General features: G+C 24.8%; 4 protein-coding genes across 5 annotated transcripts; 2 read left to right on the plus strand and 2 right to left on the minus strand.

Annotated features, from left to right (window-relative positions):
• Nucleotides 1-1,260: 1,260 nt before the first annotated feature.
• On the minus strand, nucleotides 1,261-5,783 carry LOC122502646. The gene is made up of 2 exons (XM_043612798.1): nucleotides 5,631-5,783; nucleotides 1,261-3,043 (listed from the first exon to the last, which is right to left on the minus strand). The coding sequence occupies exons 1-2, from the start codon at nucleotides 5,631-5,633 to the stop codon at nucleotides 1,436-1,438; spliced, it is 1,611 nt and encodes a 536-aa protein (XP_043468733.1). The 5' UTR covers nucleotides 5,634-5,783; the 3' UTR covers nucleotides 1,261-1,435.
• Nucleotides 5,784-5,913: 130 nt separating this feature from the next.
• On the plus strand, nucleotides 5,914-8,269 carry LOC122502647 (NADH-ubiquinone oxidoreductase subunit 8). Its single transcript, XM_043612799.1, has 4 exons — nucleotides 5,914-6,068; nucleotides 6,730-6,988; nucleotides 7,590-7,782; nucleotides 7,988-8,269. The coding sequence occupies exons 1-4, from the start codon at nucleotides 6,029-6,031 to the stop codon at nucleotides 8,117-8,119; spliced, it is 624 nt and encodes a 207-aa protein (XP_043468734.1). The 5' UTR covers nucleotides 5,914-6,028; the 3' UTR covers nucleotides 8,120-8,269.
• A 54-nt stretch (nucleotides 8,270-8,323) lies between these two features.
• LOC122502648 (apoptosis regulatory protein Siva-like) lies at nucleotides 8,324-10,150 on the minus strand. Of its 2 annotated transcripts, none has more exons than XM_043612800.1 (4): nucleotides 9,630-10,150; nucleotides 9,345-9,565; nucleotides 8,737-8,882; nucleotides 8,324-8,505 (listed from the first exon to the last, which is right to left on the minus strand). In XM_043612800.1, exons 1-4 carry the CDS (start codon nucleotides 9,742-9,744, stop codon nucleotides 8,460-8,462), a joined length of 528 nt encoding a protein of 175 aa, XP_043468735.1. In that variant the 5' UTR covers nucleotides 9,745-10,150; the 3' UTR covers nucleotides 8,324-8,459. The 2 variants fall into 2 exon arrangements, with proteins under 2 accessions (XP_043468735.1, XP_043468736.1); XM_043612801.1 differs by having other exon boundaries at nucleotides 9,381-9,565; nucleotides 9,630-10,122.
• Nucleotides 10,151-12,645: 2,495 nt separating this feature from the next.
• On the plus strand, nucleotides 12,646-16,304 carry LOC122502695 (Meckel syndrome type 1 protein homolog). The gene is made up of 4 exons (XM_043612859.1): nucleotides 12,646-12,995; nucleotides 14,411-15,098; nucleotides 15,210-15,565; nucleotides 15,661-16,304. Exons 1-4 carry the CDS (start codon nucleotides 12,901-12,903, stop codon nucleotides 16,055-16,057), a joined length of 1,536 nt encoding a protein of 511 aa, XP_043468794.1. The 5' UTR covers nucleotides 12,646-12,900; the 3' UTR covers nucleotides 16,058-16,304.
• Nucleotides 16,305-16,750: the final 446 nt, after the last annotated feature.

Genomic DNA, 16,750 nt, shown 5'->3' on the forward strand with positions numbered 1-16,750 from the left:
ACTGGATTGAATTAAAAATTTTGTTAATAAAATTTTTTGTGTATTATTGTAAAACAGAAAAAAAAATATGTTTTTCTATAAAGAAAATTTAAAATGGTAGAAATATTTTGCTTATATTATTAAAAATGGCTTTAAAAGTCAAATTAATATTATTTAATAAAATATTCTTTTTATTGTTCTTCGAAAGAAATAAATGAATAATTATCAATTATTTAAAATTTTTATCTGAAATTTATTTTTAAAACAATTTTTATTGAAAAATTCTTCAAGAATTCAATTATTTCAATAAAAAATGAAAAAATTATTAAATAAATGAATGTTTCTCAAAAATCAATTCTCATAATTAAGTATTTTATCATAACAAATTTTTAAATAATTGAATTTTTTCGACAAATTTTAATAAAATTTTCAAGTATTACATTTTTCCAGGAATTCGGTTAAAATTGTATTAAAAATAATTGAAATTCTATGATGAGTAAACTGCACTTTTGCGAATAGTCATTTTTGCGAAAAGCCAATTTTGCGAAATGTCACTTTTGCGAATTGTCATTTTTGCGAAAATTCCTATAGTAAACTTGTATGCATATATAGATTCACTATAGGAATTTTCGCAAAAATGACAATTCGCAAAAATGACTTTTCGGAAATTTGACAATTCATAAAAATGGCGATTCGCAAAAATGACAATTCGTAAAATTGACTTTTCGCAAAAATGACTAATCGTAAAAATGACATTTCACAAAAATGATATTTCACAAAAATGTCTTTTCGTAAAAATGACAATATGCAAAAATGACTTTTCGGAAAATTGACAATTCGTAAAAATGGCGATTCGCAAAAGTGACTTTTCGGAAAATTGACAATTCGTAAAAATGGCGATTCGCAAAAGTGACAATTCGCAAAATTGACTTTTCGCAAAAATGACTAATCGTAAAAATGACATTTCACAAAAATGGCTTTTCGCAAAAATGACATTTCACAAAAATGTCTTTTCGTAAAAATGACAATATGCAAAAATGACTTTTCGGAAAATTGACAATTCGTAAAAATGTCGATTCGCAAAAATGACTTTTCGGAAAATTGACAATTCGTAAGAATGGCGATTCGCAAAAATGACAATTCGTAAAAATAACTTTTTGCAAAAATGACTATTCGCAAAAATGACATTTGTTTGTTCCACTGTAAGCAAAAAAAATATATAAAAACTACTATGTACAAAAATAGATTTTACTATAACTATAATATAATAAAAACACTAGATTCTCATTGAGGCAAATATTAAAAATCGTAAGACGTAGATCGTAAACTTTACATGAAATAGAAGAGGACGAATAATGTTTCTATTCTTTTCTCTCTCAGGCAAAAATAAAAATTTACATTTTACGATTTTTAATGTGCGTTCTATTGTAAGTCCTAAAGCGGTAAGAAGCGATTGTCAAGAACTAAATTTAATTTTTTTTCCTAAAAGATATACTGTCAATAGTTGAAAGTAACAATTCGAATTTATCAGTTCTTCATCATTCAAGTAACCGCAAATTTTTTCAAAAATCAACAATGGAAATTTGACATTTTTAAAATTTTCATAAATTTTTTCCATTTTTCTAAATCTCCATAAAGATCTCTCAAAATTTCTCTTCAAATGTTGCTCATAAATGGGAAATTCTTTCTCATAATTTCTCAATCGAAATTCTTGTCTAATATCCACATTTCTAGCAAAAGCGGTCAATTTTCCAAGATCATTGGTGAGAAAATCATAATAAGAAATTCTTCCATTTTTAATAATCTTCCGTTTCCTTAAATTCACTATTTCTTCCTTACAATTCTTGTGAAATCTCCAAATTTTCTTATCACTTAAACATTCAATATTTTCCGAACTAACAAATTCTTTATTCTCCATCATTCTAACAATTATTGCCACTAAAATTTGAATTATCGGCGTTTTATCATATCTCTCTAAAAGATCATCTTTTAGTACAAATTTTAATAGACAATAATTATCATTACTCAGTTGATTGATATTCACACCACGTTCCAATGCGAGTAAAAATATTTTACAATTATCATCGCCGGCAAAACGACATAAATCATATAATTCATTTTCGTTGGGGAAAAATTTTACATAGAAATCAGTACCTAATTTTTTCATTGTCTGAATGATTTTGTGATATTTTCGAGTTCCAAAATCACGTAGAGGAATTACGTGATGACGTTGAAAATTCTCATCAGTTATGGAATGAAATCGAGCGCCATTTTTTACTAAAATCGGTAACATTTTTGTGCTGTACAATGTTGCTAAATATAATGGTTTATCATAAAAATTTGAACCGTAATTCAAATTGACGCCATGTTCTATTGCTAGTTTTAACATTGTTTTGTTGCCCCAAGTGATTATTAAATTCAGCATTGTGTCATCAAAGTATGGATGCTTATCGTAAAGGTGATCGACTGGGGAAACGCTTAAAACCATTTGAAATGCCTCCTTACCGATTGTATAGGCAAAAAATAATAATGAAGAAAATCCTAAACCTGTGTTTCGATCAAAAATATAATAATCGTCGAATTTGTTTAGGAGAAATTTTATCAAATCCATGGGATCGTTCAGAGGGACATTATAAATTTGATATGTGAGAAATAATGCAATTTCAATTCTACCTCTGTCTAAGGCGCATTGTAGTGGGGTTTCTCCAAAATCGTCTTTTTTTTTAATGTCCGCTCCTAGTTTTAAGAGAAATTCAACAATTGCTTTACGATTATATCCAATAGCTGAAGTAAGAAGAGTTCTACTTTCTTCTTTAACAATGTCATTTACATTTAAATTTGTTACTGAAAAACAAAATTCTAGAGTTGGTATCGAATCACGAATTATTGCATCAAGAACAATTGATGGATGAATTTTAGTTTCATAATCTTTCAGTTCTTTGTGTAGATTTCCCAAATCTTGTGATGATGAATTTTTGTTAAAAAATTGTTCGACAATTTGAAAAATTTCTGTAGAACATTCTTCGGCGAGAGATAAAATTTGTTTCCTTCTTCTTTCAGTCACCTTTAAAAAAAACGAGAGTTGAAAAAAAATATTATTTATAAGTGAAAAAATAAGATAATTAACTATAATTAACTATAATAATAAATCAATTTATTATTTTTTTTTTTGGATTATTTTTTTACAATTGAATCATTTTTCTAAATAGTAAAATCTTTACAAAATTTCAATGATTTTCAAAACAATTTTAATTAAATCCCTCCGAAGAATTCAATTTAAAAAGAAAAAAATTTAACACATTTCGAAAAAAATAAATTTTTTTCTAAAATTTTAATAAATTCTTCGAAAAAATTCAATAATTTTTATAAATAGTATAAATCTTTGCGCAGGAATTCAATTATTTTTTAAACAACTTTAATTGAATTTCTCGGAAGAATTCAAATATTTACAAATATTTCCATAAAATTCAATTATTTCCTAAAATTTTATAATTTTTTTGAAACAATTCAACTATTTTTATAAATACTAAAATTCTTCGCAGGAATGAAATAATTTTTAATCCAATTTAAATAAAATTACACGAAAGAATTTAATTATTTTCGAAAATTTCCATAAAATTCAATTTCAACAAGAATTTAAAATTCTCCAAAAATAATTCAATTATTCTTAAAGTATTTAAATTCCATATAAAAATTAAATTACTTTCCATGCAATTTTTAAATATTCGACAAAAAAATTGAAAGAATACAATTATTTTCAAAAAATAATAAAATTCTTTAATGAAATAATTGAATTATTTTCGAATTTAAATTTTCAAATATTAACATAAAATTCATTTATTTTCTAAAATTTTAATAAATTATTCCGAACAATTCAATTATTTTTATAAATATTGTAAAATTCTTCGCAAGAATTCAATTATTTTCAATACAATTTTAATAAAATTCTTCTTCATAAAATTAAATTGCTTTCAAAATTTACAATTAAAATTATTTGTTTTGTTATTTATGAAAATAATTGAATTCTTTGCAACGAATTTTATTAAAAATATTTTTAAAGAATTGAATTCCTGTGAAGATTTTTATTTTTGAAACTAATTGAATTCCGGAGAAAAATATTATTATTTATGAAAATAATTAATTTCTCGTAAAGAATTTTATTCAAATTTTTTTAAATAATTGAATTTCTCAGAATTTTTAAAAAAAATTTTAAAAATAATTATATTCAATTTCGAGAAATTTCATTAAAAAATTGAAAATAATATTGTAATCTGACGATGAATTTTATTAAATTTTTTTTAAATAATTGAATTTCTATGAAGAATTTTATTTTTTGAAAATAATTCAATTCTTGGGAAAATTTTTATGAAAATTTCTTAAATAATTGAATTGCCTCGAAGAATTTTATTTTACAAATATATTTAACAATAATTGTATTCTTACGAAGAATGTTATATTTTACGAAAATAATTGTATTCTATGATCAATTTTATGATAATTTTTCAAATTTATAAAACATTTTATCCAAATTTCTAAAAATAATTGAATTCTTGAGAAAAATTTTATTATTTATGAAAATAATTGATTTCTTGGGAAGAATTTTATTTAAATTTTTTTAAATAATTGAATTCCCACAAAAAAAATGTATTATTTGTGAGAATAATTGAATTTTTAAAAAGAATTGTATTGGAAATAATTGAATTGTATAAGAAAATTTTATTAAAATTGCAATTTTATTAACTAAATTTTGTAAAGAATTTTGTCAATATTTTTTTAAATAATAGAATTTTTAAACATTTTTGTTGATAATTGAATTGATACGAAGAAGTTTATCACTTTTGGAAATAATTGAATTTCTGTAATCAGTTGTTCAAATTTCTATTTAAATTCATGAAAAACTGATATTTTCTAAAATTTCAAATTAAAACTTTAGAAGTTCATCTATTTATGAAGATTCTTATAAAATTTAAAAATTTCATTTTTTCCAGTACTTTTAATAAAAATCCCTGACCAATTTTAATTTCCCTGACTTTTCCCCCTTTTGCCTGAATTCCCTGATCTGTGTCAACGCTGAGGTACTTATTTAACATAATTAATCAAATTATTTAATATTTTTAATTCGTCATATTTAATAACAAATAAATAGTAATATTTGAAATTTTTTAAATTTGTTTCAATCGTTTAAAAAATGCTAGAAAATTATTTTTGAAGGAAAATCTTTTTGAAATTTGACAAATGATTTTTCATTTGTCACAACAAAAGCAATACCTACACTCTTCTTGAAAATTGGCAGGTGCAGTTTTCTCTCCTAAATTGATTTGTTTTTTCATATTTTTAAATAACATTCGTTATTGTAAACTTTGATGTAACAAATTTCAAATTTTTCTAAGCACTATCTGGCACTATCATAAATATTGGAGGTTATAATTTGACATTTGACAACTATATGCGACGTTGACGATACTGACACATTTGCAATTAAATGGTTATTTAAAATTATTTATTTCTGGTAAATTTTATGCTCCAAACTCATTTTTTTAATGTTAAATGCAATTAAAGAATGTAAAACAAAAATTGTATAATTCAATTCATTAACATTTATAGAAAATAAATTTTTTTTACAATTTTAAAGAAAAAGTTTCCAAACTTACCATTATTTTGGGAAAAAAATTTTATGTCCTTTTCTGAGTGTCAACTTATTTTATTGTGACAAAAGAAAAAAAAATACATTTTCACAACTAAAGAGTATTTTTTAAATTATTTTTTAATAGACATGCAATAATTAAATTTAATGTAAAAATAATGAGAATTTAAATAAATATGATGCCATTTTTTCCGGGAAAAAAGAAACTTTTTCTACGAAAGGTGTTTCTCTAAAAAGAAAACAAAGAAAAAGAAAGAAACAAACAAAAAAATTACACCCGACGAGTGAACTGAATTTAATCGCATATTCTAAAGCTCTATTCATACTTCCATTTATTTTTACTATCGATTCGGATTGAATGGCCGAATTCAGAAAGTTAGAATTGTAAAACTAGAAAATAAAAGAATGGCTTTGACGAATTACTCCAAAATGTTACCGCGAATTGGTAAGTTGCTAATAATAAACAATATAAATTTATTACTTTATTTGTAATTTCGTTCTTCTTTGTAATTTGATTGAATTTTTACGAGATATAGAAATAATCGTCTTTTGTCGACATAACCTAGGAAATAAAAATTTTATTCAAAATATCACTATTAAAGACAAAAATAATTAAGAAAGTGGCAGTTAATTAATTAATTTTGTGAATTAAATTTTTTTACTCATACATTGTTACTGTAATGTTTTCAAATTAATGTTTTTATAGTCAAATTCTAATGTGACATAATAATTGCACAGTGTTTTGAAATAAAAATTTTGTGTATATATAATATGAACACAACTTTATTTATGAATCGCAAATACCTAAATAATGTATTACGATAAAAATTACGATAAATATACTTTGCCAAGAAATCTGCTCGCTTTTTACTACGATTCTTTTTATTTCGTTCTGACAAGAGTCTTAAAAGTAATAAACATTTATGAAAATCTATATAGTCCACAATAAAGAAACACTTTTAACCATTTTTCGAAATTTAAAATTTTTATACCTTTTTTTTACAATAACAATTTTTTGCATCGTTTTAAAAAAATTAATAATTATGGGTTAATGATGGGGTAAAATTAAAAATTAAGAAAATAATTTTCTTTTTTTTTTCTTTCAGCCGGACTGAATTTATCGCGGACAATTCAGGTTCCACTTTATGGAGCGATTCGCAGTAAATATTATTTCGTTAATAAGGAGGAATCAATGGAATGGAAGGATATTAGAGAGAGGGCTATTACGAGAATGTTCTTCGGTGAACTTGTACGGGGTGTTGGAGTTGCTTTGTCACACTTTTTCCGTGAACCAGCTACAATAAATTATCCCTTTGAGAAAGGACCATTGAGCCCTCGATTTAGAGGCGAACACGCTCTTCGAAGGTAGAAATTCAAAATTCTGCCTTATATGAAAAAACCTTTTTTTTATGCTTATTTATTAAAAAAAAATTTTTAATTTAACATTTTAACAAAAAAGGAAAAATAAAATATAAATAATGAGCACAATTTTTTACATTTTTTTCTTAAATGAACAATATTATATGTCTTAAGCAGGTATTTATTATTATAGCAAAATTAAAGTGTTTTTTTAATAAAATTATCATACACATAACCATGAACTTTTATTAAATGCTCATTTTTAATATTTTTTGAATTTTTATGTAAAGAACTTTATCATGTTTATATGCGTTGACTTCGTAAATTTTGACACTTATCCTAAAAATTAACGTAACATGAATAATGTATTTTTTATATAAAATTTTTCAATTTTAAATGAAAAATTTTTTTCAAGCAATTATATTACAAAAAAAATCTCATACTTCGTAAATGTTCTCCAACATGCTGTTTGTATATATATTGTAGTAAATTATTTTTGTAGATCTGATGAGGATGTGGTAAAAAAACATCTTTTATTTATATAATTTTATGGCTTCCAATAATATTGAAATAATTTTATTTAATTTTAAAATGTGCTAATTTTTAGATACCCCTCGGGCGAGGAAAGATGTATTGCTTGTAAATTGTGCGAAGCAATTTGTCCCGCGCAGGCAATCACAATCGAGGCAGAAGAAAGAGCCGATGGATCGAGAAGAACGACGAGATACGATATTGATATGTCGAAATGCATCTATTGCGGATTTTGTCAGGAGGCCTGTCCTGTGGACGCAATCGTCGAAGTATGTTTTAAAACACTGAAACTTACTAATACAATTAATTAGAAATTTTTAAAAAATTGCTTCTCATTTCAGACTCATTTAAATTTTATTTTTTTGGCAAAATTTTGATATAAAATTTTCATTTAGAATGAATTTTATTTAATATTTACATAGTAAGTAAGTAATTTTTGAATTTTAAACTCACCAAAAATCGTTTTCTCAACAGGGTCCAAACTTTGAGTTCTCAACGGAAACGCACGAGGAAATGCTGTACAATAAAGAAAAATTGTTAAACAATGGTGATAAATGGGAATCGGAAATCGCTAATAATATTCAAGCAGATCACTTGTATCGTTAGTCGGCATTCTCTCCGAAAATGTTATTTGTACTATACACGAAAAAAAAAATTAGTAAATTTCCTTATAATAAATAAGTTATGTTAAATTTAGAAAAAAATATATTTACCAAAAAACAAATAAAATTGTAGAATATTATTTAATTTTAAAAATAGTTTTTCATTCACATTCTTTTTTCGCTTAATTCTATTTTTAAGAATAGTCAATTTAGAAAAAATATACAATTTACTTTTTATATAAATAACATTAAACATTAATAGGAACATGTAGCTTTTAAATTTTAATTAGTTTGAAGAAACGAGATATTAATTATAGTGCAAAGATATCCAGCATCTTTAAACATTAACGATAACAATCCAGACAGAGACTTCTTTCTCCAGAATCGTATCTGCAAAAGAAACATTTCTTTTTTTAATGAAAAATTTATAATTACTTTATAATTTATAATTCACTTCAAAGTTTCAATTAAAACATTCAATTATAAATTAAAACATATTTTAATTTCTAATAATAACAATAACATTCTAATTGTTAACAAAAAATGTTAATTTTCAAAAAAAATTGGTGAAAAATAAAAAATTTCTGTAATCAAATGATTTGAGAACGGAAATTCACTTACGATTGTAGTAAACAATTTTGGCAAAAATCCCCTACACAATTTGCACATTCTGTGAGGCAAGAATTGCATAAAATTTGATCACATCCATTACATTTTGACTCGGTGTCAATAACGCGGCAACATCCACACAAAGTAACTGGAACATTCTAAAAAAAAAAAAAAAAAAAAATTACAGAAATTAAATATTTCAAATTTTTTAAAATTAAAAAATTAAAAACCACAAATAGTTTTAAATATTTTTAAAAAATATTCGTTTTTTATGCATTGCATTAAATTTTATAAAAAGATTTATGAATATTTTTAATTTTGAAAAATTAAAATTTCAGAAGTGCGTTCACGTAACTTCCTCTTTTTCTAAAATAGATAGTAATTTTTAATTTCACTCAAAAAGTTTTCACTTTCAATTTCACCCAAAAAATTTTCACTTTCAATTTCACCCAAAAAATTTTCACTTTTAATTTCATCCAAAAAATTCTCACTTTCTCAAAAACATTTTCACTTTTACTCAAAGAATTTTTTGAGTATAAATGAAAATTATTGAGTTAAAGAACCCTAGCTAAATAAAATTATATTTGTGGTCTTTTAAATTCAATTTTGTTTCTTGTGACCTTTCTGAAAAAAAATTTTTTAAATGGAAAGTTTACTCGATTTTCAACGCCGATTGATTGCAGTTGTAAATTATTGTTGAGAAACATTTGTTTTAACTTCGTTGCTGATTCCATTTTACCGCTTGATTGCAAGGGAGCAATAAATTCAAGGTCCAAATTATTATCAGATGTATTTAAAGATTGAATTTTTGACCCTTCTTTTAACAAATTCATGGTTTTATCTAGAAAAAGGAAAATTAATTTATAATTATTAATAATTGATAATAAATACAATTATAAACTCACCATAAACATTTTGCATTTGTTTTTCCTTAAAAACTCCATTATTAACCTCCTTTTGACCCACGTGAACTTTTAATTGTCGACCTAAGTCACAATCAAAAGGACAGGCACGTTTCATTATGTCTGTTTAATTATTTTAACCAAATTATAAGAAAAGAAAAAAAAATTTTTTTTCATAACTGAAATTTTATTTTCTAGGCATGTTTTTCTATTTATTCACACATCACATCACACCGGTCTTGTTATTTTTATTTTGTACACAACAATTTATTTTGAAATGGTGCTACAAATGTCAGAGTGCGGAAACATGTCTGCCAAGGTGTGTGAAAAAAGAAGGGATTGCAAGCAACAATCAAGGCGTTCATTTTAAAATGAATAGAGCTTTAGGATTCATTTTTAATTATCTGAAGTTAAAAGCAATTTTTTATTAATTAGTACATAAAATAATTGAAAATTGTTCACTTTAGGTAATCTTAGATAAATATACTAGATGCGGCGAGGGTCGATGGTGGGGACTACCGATATATATAGCATACTAAATTTTCAGTGTATGTTAGTGCTGCCCTCTTCAACTTTTCGCCGTTTCCAAGGATACCGCTTGGAAATCGCGTTTTTTGAGTCGTGAAAGGCTAGAATTTCATTTCTCGCCAATATCACTACTTTTCTTTTTTGAAAACAACGTGTTTTTCAATAAAAACTAATCAATCAATTTTTTAAAATAAAATTTTTTAAAATAAAGAACTTTTAATTTAAAATAAAAAAACCTAATTATTATTTTTAATTAACTTTCTTATAAATAAAATAAAATATTTTGATTATTAATTGTAATTAATTTCCTTTATAATAAAAAATTATTAATTATTTTTTTAATTAAAACAAAATTTTTTAATTATTAATTAAATTAATTAATTTAGTTATTAAATGTATTATTAAAATAATTTATTTAATTATTAAATTAATTATTAATTAATTTTTTTAATTAGTTAAATAACCCCACATAACCTTGGAGTGCGGAATCCAAGGTATCTGTAGGCAGATTTCCCAAAATTCCCTAAGCAAAAAAAAAATAATAATAAAAATAATTTAAAAATAAATAAAAAAAAATTAATAGATAATTATAATGTTCATTATAATGTAATGACTCGATAGAGTTTGGAGCTCAGTTTTAAATTTGACGTTGCAATTTAAAATACGTATAGATATTTTTAATTAATTTGAGAAAATACATATTTTTATTTTATTAATTTATTTTATTATGAATTATTGTATTGTGAACCGTTATTTATTTATTTATGGTATTTTATTATTTATTTTGCATGTGCTATTTATTATTTTTATTTATTATTAATTTTCATAATTGTATTTTTAATGTTTCATAAATTTTAATTTTTTTTTATTAATTAATTTTTAATTTGTTATTAACTTGTTACTAATTTTATTATTGATTGTTATTTTTCACAATTTTAAATTTAAACAATTTTTTTCAATTATTTTTAAATTTATTTGATGAATATTAGGTTTTTTATAATTTTCTTTTACTCGAGACTCTACTCCATCGTCAGGGCATAAAAATTTAAGTCTTCATCTATTTTAATTATATTATTTTTTGGTAAGATAATTATCCATTAATTTTTATTTATTTATTGTTAAATTATTTTTATTTTAATCATGTAAATAATTTTTATTATTATTTTAATTTTGTATATTTTTTTGGATAAACTTCCTGAAGAGGAAATCATTTAGATTTCTGAATTTTAATTTAAAAATTGTGTTTAATAGAATGGGAAAGGCTAAAAAAATACAAAAAGTTTGAAAAATGAGGAATATTTTATATTAAACGATAATAAAATTTCTATAGTGCAAAAATTTTTTAATTTTTAAACAAATAGTTTCTGTCTGAAAAAATTTTACACTGAAAAAAATTTATTTGATTCAAATAACCGATTAATTGACCGTTCAATTAAATCAATGTAAAATATAAAATTTTTCTTTTGAAAATTGTTGATTGAGAAATGTTTAAAAACATTTGTTTGGAAAAATCGCCCCCAAAAAGTGTTTTCCCACGTTTCATATCTCACTCCTAAATAATTAGAGATACTTAGTTCCGATTTATCATGATAATTAGTGGAATTCATGATGATAAAGAATATTCTCGGAATTTGCAAGTAATTTTTTAAATAAATATTGAAAAACGAAATGACAAAAGTTGGATTTTTGGCGAAAGTGAGAGACAATACGGCGGCGAGCACACAGACAAGTGGATCTATGTGTCAGTGGTCAAGGAGGTGGCGCCGATTCTCGGAAGTGGCCGCGACTTTAACTAAGGAAATGTATTATAACCTCGCAAATTACTCCACTTTAAATCGTTAATAACGTTAATAAAATAATTTTCTCGCAAAATTTTATCCTCTCGAAATGAGACCGTGATATCAAACCGTTCAAAACCGTTTCTCTATATTTACCAAAAAACCCTGACTGAAAATATTCTTTTCTTATTTCTTTTTAAATGAGAACGCGATCACGAAAACATTATTTTCTCCCGGATTCACACATTTAAATATACAACGAAATAAAAGAATTTAATTTACTATATTTAATTATATATAGTTAAGAAAAACAACAATTTTTTTTATAAATTGTATACAATTTTAATCTTAAATTTGAATGAGAAATGATCGCTTTGTTAGTATTTTCAAACACTTCCGCCTTTAATAGACCGAAGATTGACGAAGTAATCCGATTGGTCCGATTATAAGAGGCACACGAAGGGCACATGTGGGCACATGATCTACACTAACGCCACCCTGGATTCATGTGCCTAAACTAACGCCTCGCCGCATCTAGTATATTTATCTAAGAGGTAATTAAAAATGATTTCTTTTCTATTCCACTTTTTTACTTTTCGACTGCAGCGCTACGATTTTGTGACAATTTATTGAACTACGACGTCATTCGAAGCTGTTCTATCCTTATTTAAAGAGTGTTCAAACAACTAACCTCATATTTAACAACCTTGTTCACGAAAGCGCTGAAACGTGCTCAAACGTGCTAAAAGGCTAAAACGTGAGGTGAGCGTCGTTCTTGGCATTGTTTTGTTATAAATAGTTGTCATGGTAACATCAAATATCTTAATCTTTACAGTGTATTTTCGAACATATAAAGTAGAAGTAACTTAAAAATTGAGTTATGATTATTGCAAGTCTTTTCTATAAATAGTGAATAAATAAATTTACGCATATTTAAAAGTAACCGAAAGTATTATATAAAGTAAAAAATGTTACCGAACTTCGATGATGAAGATGATCCTGGAGAGCCGAAAATTGCAGGAACATATCGGGTTGAGCAGCCAATAAATAATTTTAAACTAAGGTAAGAATAACTTTTATAAAAGTTAATCGTTTTTAAATTTATACGAGTGCTTTTTTACAGCATTTTTAACAAGCTTTCTGATGAAGATATTATTTTTTTATTTTAAGAATATTTTCTAGTTTTTCTATCAATCCGACCATTTTGATTTTTTTTAATAGCATATATCGAAACCTTAACTTTTTTCCTACGAAATTATGTTAAACTGAAAATAGGCCTGAATGAATTAATAACTGTACTCTCTAAATCTGAATTAGTGCGGATTCGTTTACCAATTTGAATTAGTAACATTTTTTACTAATTTTTAGTAGTTTTTTACTAATTGATAGTAGAAAATTACTAATTCAATTAGTAGAACGTATTTTTTACTATTTCAAATTATAGTAAATTTTTCTACTAATAATTAGTAAAAAAAAGCTACTAAAAATTAGTAAAAATAGTTACTAATTCAATTGGTAAACGAATCCGCACTATTTCATTAGTAGAAAACTACTAATTCAGATTTAGAGAGGATAAATTTTTTTTGCTCGCATATGGGCAATTCTCTGGAACCTTTAACCTTTAACTAATTTTTTGTCGCAATAAATTAGGATTTCAAGGTTGTCAATGCGGTAAATTGATAACCTCACTATTGACCGTTTTGTTTTCAAAGTTCAAAATAAAAAATTATGTAAATCGTAAAATTAAAAATAATGAGGCCAATGGGAGAAATTTAGAATAAAAGGCAGAACAAATGAGGGAAAAGAGAAGGAAGGAGAAAGGGGAAAAGAAGCAGAATACAATTTGAAAAACTTGCATCAGCGAAGGAAATTGTTAAGGTCATCTAGAAAAAATATTGCAATTATGATAAATTTAATTAAATAAATAATAATTAAATTCACTAATTTTTAATAAAATATTTAAATTTGACCAAATTAAAATTTTTGAAAAGATAGCGATACTCTTTGTTCGACCGTGTGAATGAAATCACTGAGTGAGTGTTTGATCTGACAATTCTGTGTAGAGAAATTCGACTACATACTTGTAGAGAGAATATTTTGTGTGATCGACAAGAGTCGATGTTTGATCGACTTCACGTAAGTGATTAATGTTTCTTTGATTTTGTTTTGTTCCTGGAAGTCACTTAGTTTATTTTACATTATTTTATTAGGGTTTCCCAACGCTACCCTCCTTGTCATCTCGTGTTTAATTTATTTTTCTGTGTTTTGTTAATTTCATAAAAATTAACTGGCGTCCGCGTATTTATGAATATTTTACTTTTCGCCAAATAGAAGACTTCTGATTACTTATACTTATTTTTTTTATAAATAATGTTTCCAAAAGTAGAAATTTATTCAGCACCTAAAAACAATTTAAAATTTAGTTATTTGAAAAATTAGCAGAACGCCTAAATTAAAGATAGAAAAATCTTGTTACAGAATTAAAATATCTCAGCAAAAGTCACCAATTTACGATCTTTTTGATGACCCTCGTGAAACTCTAGACGCAAATTTTCTAGAAGAAGAAGAATACACATTCTCATGGCAAGAGAAAGTTTTTAGTCCTTTTGAAGTTAAATATTTTAGTGAGGAGAAAAATTGTATTACCGATATTCAAAAAGATTACCATAAAAAAATTGCTGATGATGATATTGAAGGTTCACGATTGTATACAAAAATTAATGAAGATTCCTTCTATCCGGATAATTCATTATTTACAAGACCATTCACTTCTCCCTTGGCCCTTAAAAATGAACGTGCCATGCCTTGTCTAAGGAATCGTAAACCATTCAGCCAAAGGTATAACAAAAAAGTTATTGACGAAAAGCCGGACGACGATAGACTGTGTGCTAATCATTACTTTTACGAGGAACGTGAAGTTATGTACATTTTGGCCGATGTCAGTCCAAAGAATGAGGAACCAAGTAATTCGAAAGATTCTGAAAATTTACTCTGTACAGTGACTTATGACAAGGCACATAAACTTTTAACGGTTGATCCTGATTTTTCAAATGAAGGATACTACAGAATTTTCGGTACCGGAATGGGTTACGATTATTGGATTTCACACGAGTCATGCACCCCAACCGAAGATGATGAGGAAAATATTATAAAAACACTAAAACAGGTTGGTAATTTTAATTCTTTACCTTATCTCAACTAAAGATTAAATGTATGTTAAAGTTTTGCATTAAAATTTCAAAATATAAATCTAATTAAAATAATAAATTCTTTGCAGGAATTTCAGAAAGTACAAAATTTTAAAGAATTCAAAATAAGTCCAAAACTTGAGCTGGTGCCTTTATATACTTTCCGGATTATTCTAAATCTAGAGATATTATCGGCACACGATTTCTCCTACGATTCACTTTTCATAACGTACTTTTTACACCTTCCGAAAAATTGGAGTACACCACGTCAAGAATCTCTGGCTGGCCGAACTCAAAGATGTCGAATGAAGAAAAAAACCGCAAACTTTAGTTATATTATTGAAAATTGTTTGGATTTGGATCTAAAGAGTCTTAAGAAGAAAAACGGAGCACTCTCATGGCCGTATTTATTATTTACCGTTGCATCATTAGACAATTGGGAAAGGTATTTTTTATTTTTATAAATAAAAATTTCTGAAAAAATTATTTTAATTCCCAAAAAAGGGTTTTTTAATTTATAAACAAATATATCATTTTCAGATGGCGAATAGAGGGTTATGGTTCTTCAAGTCTTCCTCTAACATCAGGTTGTCATAATTTAAAAATTCACACATGGCGACAGTCTGGTGGTTTCATTGATTCTCTCCGTTGGTTCTTCACTGGTGGAATTAATGAATCGGAAAACAATTTCAACATTCCCGACATCAATGAAGAAAGAAAAATTAATCGAAGAGAGGAAAAGATTATTCCCAGCGGGTATATTAAAATAAGGGCCAATATTGTTCATCAATCGCAAATATTTACTAAAGAAGGAAACTTGGGGAAAAATGTTTTTGATAAATTAAATTCTAATAATCTTATGATTAATGTCGAAGATGTTTTAGTTCAATTTCAAATAGCTAGAGAACGTATGATACGAGCGAAAAATTTCTCGTGACACGCATCATAATTAGAATTTTATTATTAAAAATATGATTAATATTATTATCATAAAATAAGCATTTTTCCCTTAAAGTTTTAAATAAAAAAAAAGTGGATTCGCTTTATAAGACGTAACAAATCTCAATTTTTGGTAGTAATTTAATAAAAAACAATATTACATTTTGTTTTATAATTACATACTCATTTATTTTTAATTTGTTTTTAGTAGTTTTTTAAGTTTAAAGAAATTTAAAATTATTTGGCGCCCATTTTTTGGAGAAAATTTAGTTCTCTATTTAAAAAATAATTTTAGAGTATATAATTTTTCATAATATAATAATTACTATAGTTTTTTTTAATAATTTTTTATAATTACCATAAATATTTATATTTTCTACTTCTTAATTATTTAATTTTAGGATTTATTTATCTAAGTATGTAATTCTTTTTGTTTTTATATTCTTGAATTTAATATTTTTCCAATTATATATGTTTAAGTTAATTTAGATTAGAATATGTTTAATACTTTTTAATTATATATTTTTTAGGGTAGTCTAGATTAGAATTAGTTTAATTTTTTTTTATTATAGGTATATTTTTCTATATAAATATTTTTTGTAATAAGTAAAAAGATATTGAAAGGTATCTGGCTCTCATTTTTTTGGGTAAATTATATCACCATCTACATTTCTAAATAGATAATTGTGGT

This window comes from Leptopilina heterotoma, unplaced genomic scaffold (genome assembly GCF_015476425.1).
Source record: "Leptopilina heterotoma isolate Lh14 unplaced genomic scaffold, ASM1547642v1 Lhet_235, whole genome shotgun sequence".
NCBI lineage: Eukaryota > Metazoa > Arthropoda > Insecta > Hymenoptera > Figitidae > Leptopilina > Leptopilina heterotoma.

Coding starts and splice junctions, on each gene's coding strand:
- LOC122502695 (XM_043612859.1), top strand. CDS start 12,901: ATGTTACCGAACTTCGATGATGAAGATGATCCTGGAGAGCCGAAAATT. Junction 12,996..14,410: donor ATAAATAATTTTAAACTAAG/GTAAGAATAACT, acceptor ATCTTGTTACAG/AATTAAAATATCTCAGCAAA. Junction 15,099..15,209: donor TTATAAAAACACTAAAACAG/GTTGGTAATTTT, acceptor AATTCTTTGCAG/GAATTTCAGAAAGTACAAAA.
- LOC122502647 (XM_043612799.1), top strand. CDS start 6,029: ATGGCTTTGACGAATTACTCCAAAATGTTACCGCGAATTG. Junction 6,069..6,729: donor CAAAATGTTACCGCGAATTG/GTAAGTTGCTAA, acceptor TTTTTCTTTCAG/CCGGACTGAATTTATCGCGG. Junction 6,989..7,589: donor GGCGAACACGCTCTTCGAAG/GTAGAAATTCAA, acceptor GCTAATTTTTAG/ATACCCCTCGGGCGAGGAAA.
- LOC122502648 (XM_043612800.1), bottom strand. CDS start 9,744: ATGAAACGTGCCTGTCCTTTTGATTGTGACTTAGGTCGACAATTAAAA. Junction 8,883..9,344: donor AAAAATTTTTTTTCAGAAAG/GTCACAAGAAAC, acceptor TTTTTTTTTTAG/AATGTTCCAGTTACTTTGTG. Junction 8,506..8,736: donor CAAAATTGTTTACTACAATC/GTAAGTGAATTT, acceptor TTTCTTTTGCAG/ATACGATTCTGGAGAAAGAA.